Here is a 15255-nt window from a genome sequence, read left to right as displayed (position 1 = left end):
AGAGAGGAGGAGTGAAAAGGAAAGGAAACGACTCAAGGAAGGTGAACGAGATGACGAGAGGATGATTAAAGTCACCAATAAGCATTTAACTCTGTAAGTCTCTGTTCACCCCTCAAAACACCTGCAATCAAATTAAAGCCATCACACACACACAGACACACAGGAAGTACCAGTCTCGCCGGGGTCACAGCAGCATGGGATGAAGCTAACCTGCTGCTAATCCGCCCTGTTTTCAGGCTGTAAAACAGTGTGCTAACCCCAGCTGCTGTGGGCTAATGGCATGGCTAACGGCTAACTGGATTAGCATGGCAGTAATCACCTGAGTGCCCACTAAGCAGCTAGCACGCTAGCGTCTGATCTGTACAATTAGCACCAGACTGACTGCTCTGATAATTGGACATGTTGCAATCTCTCGTGTTATTCAACACTGTTAATGATTTCATCATTTCACTTTTGGTGAAACATAATAGGGTCACATTGAAACAATTTGTTTTTAATTTTAAAGATTTTTAGGGCTTTTATTTGTTTTATTAGAGCTTCTGGAAAATGACAGAAAAGTACTGTGTTAAGAACAAATATGAGGTAGTTGAAGAACTTAACTTGAGTATTTTGCTTTTGTGCAACTTTATACTTTTACTCCACAATGTCTCAGAGGTAAATATTGTACTTTTTACACCACTAAATTTGACAGCTTTACTGACTTTGCAGATTACAATTTTTCATAACTTTCTTGCCCAGTGGAAACCATGTATCTCCAGATGTGTTGATGCTGAGTGTTTGTGATAAACTGAAGGATGAAGTGTTTCTTTATGAGTTGAGATAATCCTCCTACTTCTTCATCTAAGTAAACTCTTTAAAAAGCCTCTTGGATCAGCTGGAAAATGCATCGTCACAAAGCTGAAAACAGGACTGTTGATCTGTTTAGAGACACGAGGTTCTCACAGGACAGAGACGCTACAAACATGATGATCTCATAGAATATGATGCATTGATGCAGATTAAACTAACCAACAGTAGATAGAGGAGTTAAAACATCTACAGCAGTACAATGTAATATACACATTACTGCAGTAATATTAATCTACATTATATAATATTGTAAAACACTGACCGGAAACATTTAACTGCACAATGAATACTTTTACTTGTAGATGAGTATTTCCACAGTGTGGTACTTTTACTGAAGTAAATGATCTGACTACTTCTTCCGTCATTGTTTATGACAGATACAAGACTGAAAACACACACCAAGTTGATCTATTTACTATTATTTATCACTATTTAGTTTGACAAGAGTACATGTTCCAGAGACACACGCACACGCACACACACACACACACACACACACACACACACACACACACACACACACACACACACACACACACACACACAGGTGAGAGCCGTTACTACCTGATGGTGACGTCAGTCTCCAGTCCTTCTCCTCCAGCTTCCACTGCCTTCTCAAACGACATCACAGTATTCTCTGGAGCAAGCTGCACACGAAAAACGTTCCCAGAATGAGAAATAATAAATACCACAACCAATAAGACTGAAGAATTAAGACAGGTCCAGCTGTCACGGTTCGGTTCAGTCTCACCATCGGAGCTCCTCTGTGTCCGATGAGTGTTGGGGCGGGTCCCAGTGTTCCTGCCTCTTTAATGCAGGGCGAGTACATTCCCAGAGGGACCAGGTAGAGGGAGAAGAGCACGGACAGGTAGAGTCCCAGAACAGCCACCTGACGCACTGAAGAACACACAAAGAAAAAAAACATTGACTTGACAGACTTTTTATTACTTTCTCAATACAAGTTATGTTTGGCTTTTTTTCAATCCAGGAGTTAAAGGAGCAGTGTGTTGGATTCAGGTGGATCTATTGGCAGTATATATATATATATATATATATATATAATATTCATTACTGCGTTTTTGTTCGTGTATAATCACCCGAAACTAAGAGCTTCTTATGAAATCTGTGCATCACATCATGTTTTATAATCAACTGTGCACAAAAAACACACACACACACACACACACAAGTCCATCTGCCACGCACACACAAACAAATCCAAAAAACAACAACAGATACACCTCGGAGCCTCTAAATATGGCCCAGTTGAGGGCTGAAGGAGTGTGGAGTAGAAACTTACAGTAATCAGGATGAGATGCAGTAAATCTGTCCTGATAGGATCAGCGTGGCGGTCTGGTGCTGATCAGCAGCCAAATGTCTGGTTTGGAATCAAATCCGCCCGGGAAGCTACATGTCTTCCATAAAGTATCTTGAGCATTATCATTGATATTAACAATTGTTCAAACATACAACGGGAAACATGAAGTTCATCCATAATACACTGTCTTTGAAAAACTAATATTAACCAAACACTACATTTCTGCAGCAGGGTGAGAACTTAAACCACTGAGGTCACCAAATTAAGATTTCATAGGGGCGTTATTCTTTAAAGAAAGCTTATTCATATGTAAATGTCAACCACCCTAAATGTGGAGCTTTGACTGTTCTGTTCCATTTAGCTGACTTACATACTATAAGTTCTACACAGCATCTACTTCTTTTTTTATTTTTTATTATTCAAGATGAAGTAAATTGATGTGCTTTTTAAAAAAACACCATTTCAGGTTCTGGCTGTGTGTATAAATATCCAGTTGAAGTAACCCTATGTAATCACAACACAGTTGAATGATGTAAAGATGATGTATATGTGATGCTCTGCCGTGCTGTGCTTGGCAAGTCTATATCTAATACTAAAAGACACAGTGAAAGGATAAGAAGGGCTCAGGGCTGATAAATCAGTGGCAGTGTGAAAGCTGGTACTGCTTATTCATCAACAAACTATATCGTGATATTGATTATGTTCCCTGCGCTACTGGGCAAAGCAATGTACTGCTGTGGACGGAGCAGCACAAAAACGTATTGTACACACCTTAAAAAATCACTGTTAGTTGAAGTGTAGTCTATATTTAGATTATCATCACTGCCTTACCTTGCTGTCAGGCAGCCCTGTCCGACTGAAGCTGTTATCGAAGCTCCCTTCAAAGCCACAAGACTCCATTGACATTTTACCTCCCAGAACACAGAGGTTGCTGTTCTACCGCTGCCTCGATCGGTTTGTTTGTTTGCATTATTGTGTGACTGTGGTAAATCTGAACTAATCCTTTAAAACACCAAATAAATAAAACATAACACAAGAAACACAAGCAGACTAAGTGACCGAGGCAGCAGTAGACCAGCAACTCCCGTGTAATGCCAAATGCGTCTGGTACTCCTGTCTGTGTTTCCATACTGGAGGCGTGCCGGCCCACTGACTGTGGATAAGTACCTCATACTTCAACAGATCCAGACTGTCCCTTTAAAGCTCTGTTTCCAGCTTAAGCCAGCATCCATGAAACTACAGGCCTGGGTGGGCGTTCAGGTCAATACAGCAGAACAGGCGAGCGCTACAGTATATTACATCCTGAGCAAATCTCTCTGTCACTTATCTCCTGCCAGGAGAGACCCCCGACATGACTCAGCATCACTCTACCCTGCTGAATCACCATGGCAACCAGGGACAGTACCCATGGAGACCAGCGAGACGTACAGGTCAGAGCCACTGCAGTGGAGAGGGAGTCCCAAAGACAAGTAAGAAGAAACAGACTGCAGCCCAATGGGGAGGTCGGGTAAGAAAAGAGGTCAGAAGGATGAAGAGGCAGAAAAAAACGGAGTGAATGAAAGAAGACAGAAAGCATCAGGGAGACGAGGGGAGGAGCAGGAGACATTGATTTTCTGTTAAGAGGAAGAGGAGGGGGAGCAAGAAGGTTGGCAGGGAGGTCTACAGCTGTACAATGCATGCCAGACACGTGCGTCACGGTGCTGAGGGGTACGTTCGATTTTAGAAAAGCTTTATTCCCGGCGGGCGGGGCAGCTCAGAGCCACTACAACTGAAGCCTTTAAGGCCATAACCCTCGTTACAACAAGGTCCTTCAGCTCTGTGTTCCCTCCAGCTACTGCTGTTGGTCGTGCTGGTCTCTAGATTTATATTCTCTATAACTTTCCCCAACATCAACAATTTACATGTAGAGTTAAATGAAACAGGTTTTATATAATACGTTATGTTACAATAATTACCGTAGAAATACTAAAATGAATTTTCTTTTTGTTTAGCTTTAGTTATTCCAGCAGCAGCTATATAACTTTTTATATGTTTCATATTTATCTTAAGAGCACCACAGATAACACTGTTTAAGGTAAGTAAGTTCTCCACCAGCTTTTTGTCTAAACGGTAGGACTGTCCTCGACCAAAGGAAATCTAACTTGACTAACTATAGGATTTTGTCGACTGATCGTTTAATCAATTAATTAAGTTGATTTAATTGACAGATCTGTAAAACTGAGTTCCTCCACCAACATTAAGACAAAAGCACTACCGGTACTTTAAATCTTGTGAATACCAGAGATGTGCTTGTTACTTTCTTGGTAGTAAGTCATTCAGCATGAATAAAAACAATAAAAACTGCCAATGGACTAAATAGTTATAATAACCAAAGCAACCGATTAGTCGACTAATTGAACTAAAGATTAAATGTTTGATGAGATACATCTGCTACCGCTGCAACTGGCCATTCCTACAGAGAGCCAAAGCCCCACCTCACTTCCAAAAGATAAAACACTCATCAGCTTGCTTACCTCTCTTGTTCATGCGGAAGAAGTGCAACGCTATTGGCCAGGAGAGGATGGCCATTAGTGAGACCGCGGCCACGTGGAGGAACGGCGCAGTCACCTAACGATACAAAGAGGAAGAGAACGACAAGGTAAAAGACCTGAAAATTAAATGAAAATAAAAAGCTGCCTGCTGACTGTGCCAAATGTCAGTCATAAAGCACAAATTACCGTATGTGTAAACACACACTCAGAAAAGATCAGAAATTCTCTCCTGTGATTGGCTGGTGTGTCCACTAACCTGCAGCGACAGAAGGAGAGTCTTCCATTCTTTGCTCCAGAGGTCAGACAAGATGGCGGTGGCTGTGACGGAGAAGGCCAACGCCACCACGATGCCAGTCTGACAAAAACACAGGAGGACGAGATAACACCACATGTGATATCTTGATGTGTCAGTGTTTGTGTTTATTCATAAGCATTATTATTATTATTATTATTATCATCATTACCTTGTGGCTCCAGTGAAGGTACAGCCTCTGTCCCTCAGAGAGCAGACACACTGCCAGCACCTGAACAACGTTTAGATATTCATCAAAACATGTTACATAAAGCTGCTTCAAGTCATTTGCTTCTTTATTGTTTATATTTTGTTTTATTTGCACATGTTTACACTCTTTGTACTTTGTACTGAAACTGCTGCAAAACTATTTCCCTCAAGATGAATAAAGTCCTGTCTTATCTTGTGTCAGTTTGGACCGGTCCAGAACATTATGCGCTTTCTACTCAACTCGAGCAAACTCAACATTGTTAAATCACAATTTATTTTTTGATGAACAATGAAATCCTTGGCTTTTTATGCCTCAGCAGATTTAAGATTTGTTAATATCTTAACACTGCTGAGGATATAGTTATACGCCTCAGACTTCTCTCTCTCTGTTGGTGCAGATTTCTCCTTCACTTCATGTGTGTGCGTTTTTCTGTATCATATAATAAGTCGAACTGAATATTTGTCACCTCAAGCAAGGGGACAAGTACCTAAATACCGCACAAAGGTTTGGAGATAGATTTGTCTCAGTTTCATGAGTGAAGAGATGAACAATTGTTGTATAAATAAAACACCATCCACAAATACAGAAAAATTTCTAAACTCTTTAGATTCAGCAATATAAAACAGATCTGAGTTCTTCCTGTACCGATGCGAGGGTCCCGGGACAGAGGAGGTCGCATGTTTACAGATTGTAAAGCCCTCTGAGGCAAATTTGTGATTTTGGGCTGTACAAAATAAATTGAGGCTCATATTTTAGAAAAGATGATTATTCTGAAACAATAAATGACAAATGTACTGATGCCTGGCCCTCAGTTGCTACAGAACTAATGAAGATAGGATCACAAATGCTTTTAACTTATTTGTAAATGTATTTCATGTACTCAGATATTATTTTGGTGAAATCAAAAATTGTAATTTTACAACTCTTTTTTTGTATTTGTGGAAGGTGCTTTTTATTTACAGATTGCACATTGACACACGGATTGTCGTTCTGTTCACACAAATAATATTGAGACAAATCTTTCTCCATACAAAGGGCTGGGAGGGTTGATGGGCTGATGAAACACATTGATTCTAACACTCTGGTTTAATGCAAAGAATAAAATAAAGTGGCACTACTGCTCATCTCTGATAGAACAGAAGCAGAGAGGCCAAGTGTCTTGCTCAAGAACACTACAGTAGCTGTAAAGAGATGACAAAGGTTTTCTCAGCACATGGATTCTAGACAGGCTGAAACCCCATCAGTGTGCGTACCAACAGTAGAGCGATGTATGTGAAGAGAGCAGCAGCGACCACCAGCAGGACCAGAGACCAGGGAAACCAGAAGCCCAGAGTCCCAAAGTTGAACCTGAAGAGGCACGAGAACAACCAGTGTGCTTCACGATGTCAATCCAGTTTGAATGATGGGTTGGTCTTGTCATGCATTCATGTATTCACTATTAGGATGAGCAATAGAGTGCTGCAGGGATGATGGATTTTTGTTGGCCAGCCCAGAAGTTAGAATCTCGCTTTTTTCCTCGACAAAAAAGGATAAAAACATTTTTCATTGGATTTTGTGTTGCAGAAAATAAGCTCTGTGGCAAACAGAAGATAATCTTCTCAAATGAACACCACTCTTATGATTTCTGAAGCATAAATACAACTGACAAGTGAAAAGCTAACATTAGGCTATAAACAAGCTACACCACGGTGGCATGACTTCAACGTCACCACCACGAAGCTTCCAACTGGTAATTTGATTTCACGCGAAAACCTGTGTCGTCTCATTTAGCCACTAATTAGCAACCGCCGTGCGTAAGAAACATTAAAGCTTCAACTAATTCATGAGAGTATCTACTGCTGTATCTTGTATCATCGAACGAAACGCTAACATCTCTTCAGTTTGTTTTAACCACAGACCATATCGCAGGCATCGAACCAAAAACCTTTCAATGAACACACTGACTTTGAGAGGAGGGAACCGCTGACTCATTTCCGAGGTTTAGGACTCATACCTGCACCACTAACTCATTCCTTTATGTCTTAGACAACTCATCATAACAAGTATCATGGACATACTCCTTACATTCTGTATTAACCATGCACTCCAACACTGCTACCTCAGGTTTCACACTGTATACTCTACATACACATCTACAGAAATATGCTACCCCACTGTATTTGATGACACAATCATTGTATATTTTGTATATATTTTGTCTCTAGTCTTTTTTAGTTTTTTTTGCACCTATCGTTATCTTGCATTTACACTCTTCCTACTTTGCAGTGCAACTGCTGCACAGCAATTCCCCCCGGGATAAATAAAGTGTTCTATCGTATCCCCATCACAGTGACAACAACATGCCCTTCAAATCACAAAAACACTCCAACCAACAGGAGCCGGTGTGTGCACGTGCCAACCCACCAGTCGAAGTCGATGTAGTCGTTCTGAGCTTCACTCCAGAAATAGAGGAACAAAAAACTCAGGAAGAAGGTGAGGATCAGGAGGCCAAAACTGCCACACTCCACCTGTAACACACACACACACACACACGCACACACACAGAAGTCATGTATTATGTTTGGTCTAACCAAACTACCCACTTCTACCTGGAGAAAGTCTTTATTTTTATATGTTACTATAGTTTTCAACCCTGTGCTCCAGTGTTTTGGGAAAATAAAGTTTTCAGGTTAACAGGATTTATAGTCATAATGATGCTACACAATCTGGCAGATACAGAGGAGCTCAATCATATTACCGAGTGCATATGGAGGCAGTATATATTGATAGAAGCTGACAGAGTGAATATGTGCTCATATTTTTCAGAGAAAAACAGTAACGGACTGTTGGAGTCAGCAGGACGAAAAATCTGTCTGGGGAATCAATACTCTCTGCTCGATCAGCAAACCGACCAAACTCAACTCACTGCTGTGTGTGTGTGTGTGTGTGTGTGTGTGTGTGTGTGTGTGTGTGTGTGTGTGTGTGTGTGTGTGCGTGCGTGCGTGCGTGTGTGTGTGCGTGTGTGTTTACCCTGCTGCAGCAGCACTCTCCTGGCTGGGCCCGGGCTCTCTGGTATCGTCTCCATTGGCAGCCATAGAGGCCAGCCAGACAGGACACAAACGGCTGGTGTTCGTACCTGATACAGTCAATTAGGAATTCAGATTATTGAAAAGAAAGAATAAAGACTTGCTCCATGTTTGATACTTTAAAAGAAGTTGAGTAAACCTTGCTGATCTGAAATGTGCAGGAGCTTCTCTCGTGAACCGATTGAGCTGCTGTCAGCTTCAGCTTCATCTTCATTCAAGCTTATCGACCGAATAGTTCTGAGTCAGGACCTCCTGCTATTTGAGTTCAATGCTGCCACTCAAAACTTACTTTTGACTTTTTTTCAAGTTACTTTTAACTGTAGTCACAAATGTTGAGTTTCATCAGTCCGGTTTACCAAGTAGGTTTTCCCCAACACGGCATTTGCGTTGGTGGTTTGGTGCATAAAATGAAATATGGTCAGAGAAAATGATAATCAAGTACAACAGTCAAGAAACATAAATAAAATGAATCATTTGACAATACAAAAAAACAAAAAATGTTGTTTAAATATGTAAAATATTGTAAAATAAAATGAGAGGGATGTACACTATGAAGTATAGAGACTAAGGATGACATAAGGGAATGGAAAAGATTGAATCTTTCAACAATTCAATAATCACATATGATCCCGTATTTGACAAAATGCAACCAACTCTCAAACTGTGTTTCATAAACATACAGTCACACCAAATTGCCAGAAGAATAAGAAAATAGTTCAGGTTCCCTCTGTACAGAAGCACTGTCTCCTTTTTGTTAGTGTATTTTAAATAACTGTCACAAACACAAGTGTCTTTAAGGCAGCGTGAATACGTATGAAAACTGATGAGGGCGTAGGTGTGTGTTGTTCTGTACCTCTGCAGCAGCTGCCGCCGCACCAACTTTAGCTTCCCCAGCTTCAGTCTGGTCACAGGCATACACTCACCCACAGCCCGGCATCACAGAGAGAGAGAGAGAGAGAGAGAGAGAGAGAGCGAGAGAGAGGGAGAGAGAGAGAGAGAGAGAGAGAGAGAGAGAGCGAGAGAGAGAGGAGGAAGGAGGACAATGGGACAGGAGAGAGAGGAGGAAGGAGGACAATGGGACAGGAGAGAGAGGAGGAAGGAGGACAATGGGACAGGAGAGAGAGGAGGAAGGAGGACAATGGGACAGGAGAGAGAGGAGGAAGGAGGACAATGGGACAGGAGAGAGAGGAAAAACAGGCGCCACCTTCACCTGGAGGGAGAGAAGAAAGTTTGAATCAATTTAAAATGCATTTATAGGAAAACTAGACTCAGCAGGACTCGTGTGTGTGTGTGTGTGTGTGTGTGTGTGTGTGTGTGTGTGTGTGTGTGTGTGTGTGTGTGTGTGTGTGTGTGTGTGTGTGTGTGTGTGTGTGTGTGTGTGTGTGTAGTCCTGGTTGTATTAATGTGGCCTGTTTAAACTAATCCAGAAGCTACAGGGACTCTCTCAGAAATACACAGTGACCTACATCTGGTAAGATTGTGAATACACAAGTTAACAGACCCCAAAAGAAGTCAGCCAGAAAACCGGCCAAACGAGCAACAACGTCCTGGACTCCACACTAGAGTTAAAACAGCTGATTAAAAACTGACATCATAAGAAAACCAGCAACAAGTATGATACTCTATTCATCATTTAAGTCATTGTTTGTTGTAATACTATAAAGCTACAGTCGCTAACTTTAATAAAAATAACTTTGTGTCATATTTGCTCAAACTGTCACTATATTCCAAAGATATATGAAAAAAATGGGGTTCCTCTTCCTCCTTTTAGAGCTCCTAATGGCATTTGCAAGAGTCCTCCTCGCCTGAAAGGAAAACAACCAATCAGAGCAGAGTCTCCAACACTGCAACACTGCTCGGAGCGATCTTTCTCATTTTACAGCGAAACGCTACGCGAAAATATGTTTCTGAAATCTTTTGAGGTGAGAAATAGGCAACACTGTGAGAGAATCTTGATTCATATTTGATCGGCGCTTTCGAGACTGCTCACCTCTGATTGGCTGTTTTCCTTTTCTCCCAGATGTGCCATTAACACCTCAACAACATCAACGAGAGCAGCAGTGTGGCGTATTAAGATTAGTTACGCAACACTGCTCCACTGAACCAGATAGCACGGCCACCCGGCTCATCATCAGAGAAGCAGGCCACCATCAGCCAATGAGTCGGAGCCTTCAGTGGAACAGCCCATGTTGGCTAACACGTTATGCAGTTGTAGGGCTGACAGATGGTAAGCACACTGTTGTGTTGATCCCAAACACACCGACGATGTTGTTCCGGTACATCAGGACTGAATAACAGATGTCTCTTCAAACAGCAACAACATAATCTACCACTGAAGACAGTTTTTTTGTTTGAATACCAATAGTACCAACAATTTTAAATCCAAAAGTAAAGTCCAAAGTGATCTTCTGTTTTTGGCAAACACAAACTATAGAAATGAAATTAATGAATAATGATAAAACCATCATCTTTGGTACTGTGAGTCATTATGCTACTATATGTACCGTGTTCTCTAATATCATGAAAGTATACAGACAACATCATCAAAGTACTCATTACAGACCACATTATCTCTACTAAAGCAAATGTAAGTGTATCATCTTACTACTGAACTCTACTTTTTTGAAGTCAATAGTTCTGTTTATTTCTAGAATCTTATCACTGAAATGTATTGGTTCATGGGTCAATAAAAAGGCCAGATAAAGTGTTTTCTAATGCAGCTTTGCGCATCTGCTCGTATTTATTTATTGAATTGTTTTTGTATTAATGTCATTTTATGTGAGTATGTTTTATGTTGTTTCTGAGCCCCTTACTGAAGACAGCTCTATGTCATTATGTGAAAGACAATAAAGTTGTATGAATGTTTTTATGAACATTTAGTATTTAATAACTACTCTACTATATACTATCGGTTTGTTTGCACGTTGATCCAAATCCATGTAGTTGTGACCTGGTTTGATAAACACTCTGCTGTATAATGATCCATTCATTGGTGACTGACGTCTGCCACCAGTCAACCAGCCGAGTCATCACACGGCCGCCATGGCAACGGTGACATCAGATCTGTTATTATTGCTGCAGCGAGAAGGAGGAAGGGAGGCGGAGCGATAAAGAAGAAAGAGCCAGATGGAGCAATAAAGAGAGAGAAATCACCATCAGGAGTCATCACAGCTGTTCTGCACATGTTCTGCAGGGTGGGACGTGGAGCACTGTCTCTACACGATGCCCCACACACACTTATGGGGAATGGATGGATGTTAGGGTGAGCAGGATAAAGTAATACGAGAGAGAGAGAGAGACAGAGAGAGAGAGAGAAAATGCATCTGCATACTGATATTCAAGTGAAAAGGCAAATGTCACCGCTATTATTTCTATTTTCCTTCATGATGCACAGGCCTAACGTTTAAGTCAAAGGGCTGTTCGGCCACTGCAGCGATACGAGGGTCGACACCACGAAATACCCATTTTGGTTTCCAACTGGAACAAAAGTGGTTTGAGGGTTTCGTTACTCCTTAAAGTCAACTGCTATCAATGTTGTGTCCATCTGGAGTTGTGTTTTAACTGCAATCACGGATCAGAGTCACAGATCGGATCAACACAACAGAATAAAGAGAGCAAATAGAACTGTTAGAGATCCCTGATCATGTTTGTTTTTGCCGCTGATACTGAGCTCTGATCATTGATGATACAGATCCCTTTGTTGTTTGATTATAGCAGCTGGTCTACAAGGATCCAGACTATTTTTTTGCCATCGTCCCAAAAATGATTTCACACTACACTTTAGGAGATTACATGTGAACACATCATGTTAACGTTATAATTTACCTTCGCCCAATACTCATTCTCACTGAACAGAGCCTGAACGCATCATAATGCAACAGAACTGAACCTTCGTCCGTTAGCCGTTAGCGGTGCTGCGAATGTTAACCAGCTCAGCTCCTGTCAATTTATACACGGACTGGTTGTTTACAATGTAACATTACCAGATTACATTTTTGATTAATCTACGGATTATTTTACGATCATAATAAATCGTCTTGTCTATAAAGTCAGAAAATAGTCAAAAATGAATGACGTATTAAGATTGTTAGCTTTATTTGACCAACAGTCCAACACTTTAAGATTTTTCTGATGTCCTATGGTGAATCAAATTAATAGATTAATCGCTAACGCGTAACACTCGGAACACTTCCATCTTTAAACATTTTGTAAAATAAGGTGGTACCACTTAAAAATGAAAGACAAGTCATTTTGCAATGGTGGTATTCCTATTAATTAGTTTTATTAAATGCTTTGTCCACTTGGATGTTTAAAGTCACCCACACATCTCCCACCTGCTCCCTCTGACCGGTTAATAAGTGGAGCGTATCCTGATGTGACGTTGAAGGTGACCGCACAGAAACTTTAAATCTCAACAGCTGTTTTGTCACTGAGCCAGAAGCCGGTGTCGTAAAGTGTACGGACAAGGTTATTTAAAATAGGACCAGTGATCTGAAGTCACTTCAGGCGTTTTTTTTATTCAAATCACAGCAGAGACACTCTCTAGTTTGCTTCCTCATTTGTGTTGAGAACAGTTTTGACGTTGACGAGTTACAAAAGTCAGAGCAGCAGTTACATTTTGTTGTGAGTTTGTTTTGTCTGTATTTAATGTTGTAAAAGTCAAGCTGATTAATGGACTGAACAAAAAGGGGCTTCTGACTTATGGATTGATGGATTTCTGCTCTGAAAGTGAGCCAAGTCCTTCCTCCCCTTCAGCATGTTGATCATGGTGGTAGGTATTAGCTGTGAACGTCTCCCTTCACTCTTGTGGTGTATTTTTCTGATGATCATACTTGTCTCATATTACCGGCCTGTATTCATTTACTGTGTGTCTAGTTTTATTTAGTGTGGGATACATGGGAAACCCATGGGAGGGATTAACCATGAAACAAAACTTAAAGACGCTGGACGAATGTCTTGATACAATAAAGAGGAACCAAGACAAGCTACACACACAAAGGTCTATAAATGTATGTGGTTATTTACACTGACCAGCCCTCGTTTTGCTGTATTATTGTTGATGCACAGTGAATCTATTATTGCATTGAACTCTACTGAATCCAGTGTGTCTCACAGACATTGAAAAGAGTGCCTCTTTTATTATTGGAGGACCTTAAATTCCAAATGCCAATTCCTAAATTCAGGAGTTTCAAAAACCCTGCTGTTCATGATATGAGGACACAGAAACCAAAAAGATGAAAGATTGCACTGCAGTTTAAAACACACATAAAAGTTCCTCTGTCTTTATTTTTTGCACCTACCCCTTCATTCTCTCCCGTCTAGTTTCCCTACTTCACCAATTCACTTCGCCTCGCTCAACTAATTGTCTTCATCTTGTTTTTTCTTCCTCCCCCTCGCCATCTGTCAGTGCTCCTCTTCCTCTCTGGAAACCGGCCAGTGCTCCAGCAGCTTGACATCAAACTACATCACTGGACAGCACTTCATTCAGTCAGCTCTTTACAGAGAGAGCCAAAGTCACCTGAGGTCAGCTGTCGGCACACTTCTCTATTTATACATGTGTGTATTTATAGGGGGTGCTTGCATTTAATCAACAATGAAAGACCAAAGAAAGTGTTCCGTGGACAGCTAAAACAGTTGATTTGCAAATTAAGAGTCCTGAATTTGGCCAAACTTCCCTACCAGCTCAGGGAAAGACAACATGTACAAAGACCAACTATTTATAGGATTTATGGTTTGTGACTATGTGGTCGGTGTTTCATGATCAACCCAGAAAAAATGTTGCCATTGCAGGTTCCTGCCAACCACGAGATACGTTTAATGTTCATGCTTCTGAACCAGCATCGTATCACAAACGCACCATGTGGTTAACGTTGTGAAAGGATTGGTTAGGTTTAGGCAACAACACTTCTCGGTTAAGGTTGGAAAAACCATGATTGTGTAAAAATAATAAGGTAAGAACTAAACCTACAAACCTTAACTACGTGAATAAATAATAACTGTCCTTACTCAACTTTCTGACGTAATGTTAAGCGACAAGCATAAAGTCAAATGTTGGTTTAACATGGGACACGGACACTGATCTCCTAGCTGAAAGTCCTGTGTGTCCTGTGTTTACCCTTTGGGGGACTCTGTCACTTGTTATCAGGGTAGGAAATCTACATATTTTTTGGGGGGCAATTTTTGCCCCCACTGACTGAAATCCAGGGGCATTTTCAAAAAATTGTGGGCACTTTTTGAAAATTGTGAAATAACATTTAACCTTTGTTCAAAATAATAAATATACTTATTTAGGCTTACAGTATATGAGCAATTGTCATCAAATGGCAACAATAAGACTATTAGGCAGTAGTCTACAGATTCAAAGTGTTTTCTTCGATTTTTTTAACAAAAAACAAACATAAATCAGACAATCATATTCAATTTTATTCGTATTTCTTTGTGGTTATTTATTGTTATTATTACATTTTTTAAACAACTATTAACAATTATTAAGTCAACGATGCCTTGATTACATATACATCAGTCATTGTATGGAATTATTGAGAAAGATATTTTTGTAGCACCTCAAATATTGTGATATTACCCATTTTTGTCCTGAACTTATGCATTAGTCATTGTGTGGAATTTTTGAGAAAAACTATTTTATAGTACCTTAAAAATAAAAAAAATGTGCCATTTGAAGGTACAAATTCAGTTCAGAGTTTTTGCTTCGTAAAATATCTTTATTGACTGTCAGTCAGGTATTATTCATTTCCAGCAACCCTCAAATCAAAGAATAAAGACAACTATGTGTCCAAACTTCAGACTGGTGTTTGACTGGCAGCTCTGCTTGTGCTCCTCTGCTCATTCTAAGCTGTATTTACCTCACACATCCCCACCTGATTGAGACTGATTGAGCCATTCACCTCTACTTCTCTCAACTTCTACAAACTTGGAATGTTTTCTTGGAATGTTTTCCAATTATCGCGACTTGCTGCTCTGACGAGCGA

At 40.4% G+C, this 15255-nt stretch overlaps 1 protein-coding gene across 1 annotated transcript in view; it reads right to left on the bottom strand.

The window, feature by feature from the left end:
• The window catches only part of gdpd4a (glycerophosphodiester phosphodiesterase domain containing 4a), a 38204-nt gene that overhangs the window by 12499 nt on the left and 10450 nt on the right, over nucleotides 1-15255 (bottom strand). Inside the window, exons 2-10 of the mRNA XM_079271420.1 lie at nucleotides 9120-9476; nucleotides 8211-8316; nucleotides 7605-7708; nucleotides 6455-6548; nucleotides 5163-5222; nucleotides 4955-5053; nucleotides 4681-4774; nucleotides 1601-1746; nucleotides 1414-1496 (exon numbers count right to left, since the gene is read on the bottom strand). Of these exons, the coding sequence (XP_079127546.1) occupies nucleotides 1414-1496; nucleotides 1601-1746; nucleotides 4681-4774; nucleotides 4955-5053; nucleotides 5163-5222; nucleotides 6455-6548; nucleotides 7605-7708; nucleotides 8211-8316; nucleotides 9120-9181 (848 nt within the window). The 5' untranslated portion in view covers nucleotides 9182-9476. The remainder of the gene's footprint in view (nucleotides 1-1413; nucleotides 1497-1600; nucleotides 1747-4680; nucleotides 4775-4954; nucleotides 5054-5162; nucleotides 5223-6454; nucleotides 6549-7604; nucleotides 7709-8210; nucleotides 8317-9119; nucleotides 9477-15255) is intronic.

Source organism: Melanostigma gelatinosum (genome assembly GCF_949748355.1).
Source record: "Melanostigma gelatinosum genome assembly, chromosome: 7".
Taxonomy (NCBI): Eukaryota; Metazoa; Chordata; class Actinopteri; order Perciformes; family Zoarcidae; genus Melanostigma; species Melanostigma gelatinosum.
This window is presented reverse-complemented; position numbering and strand designations above follow the sequence as displayed.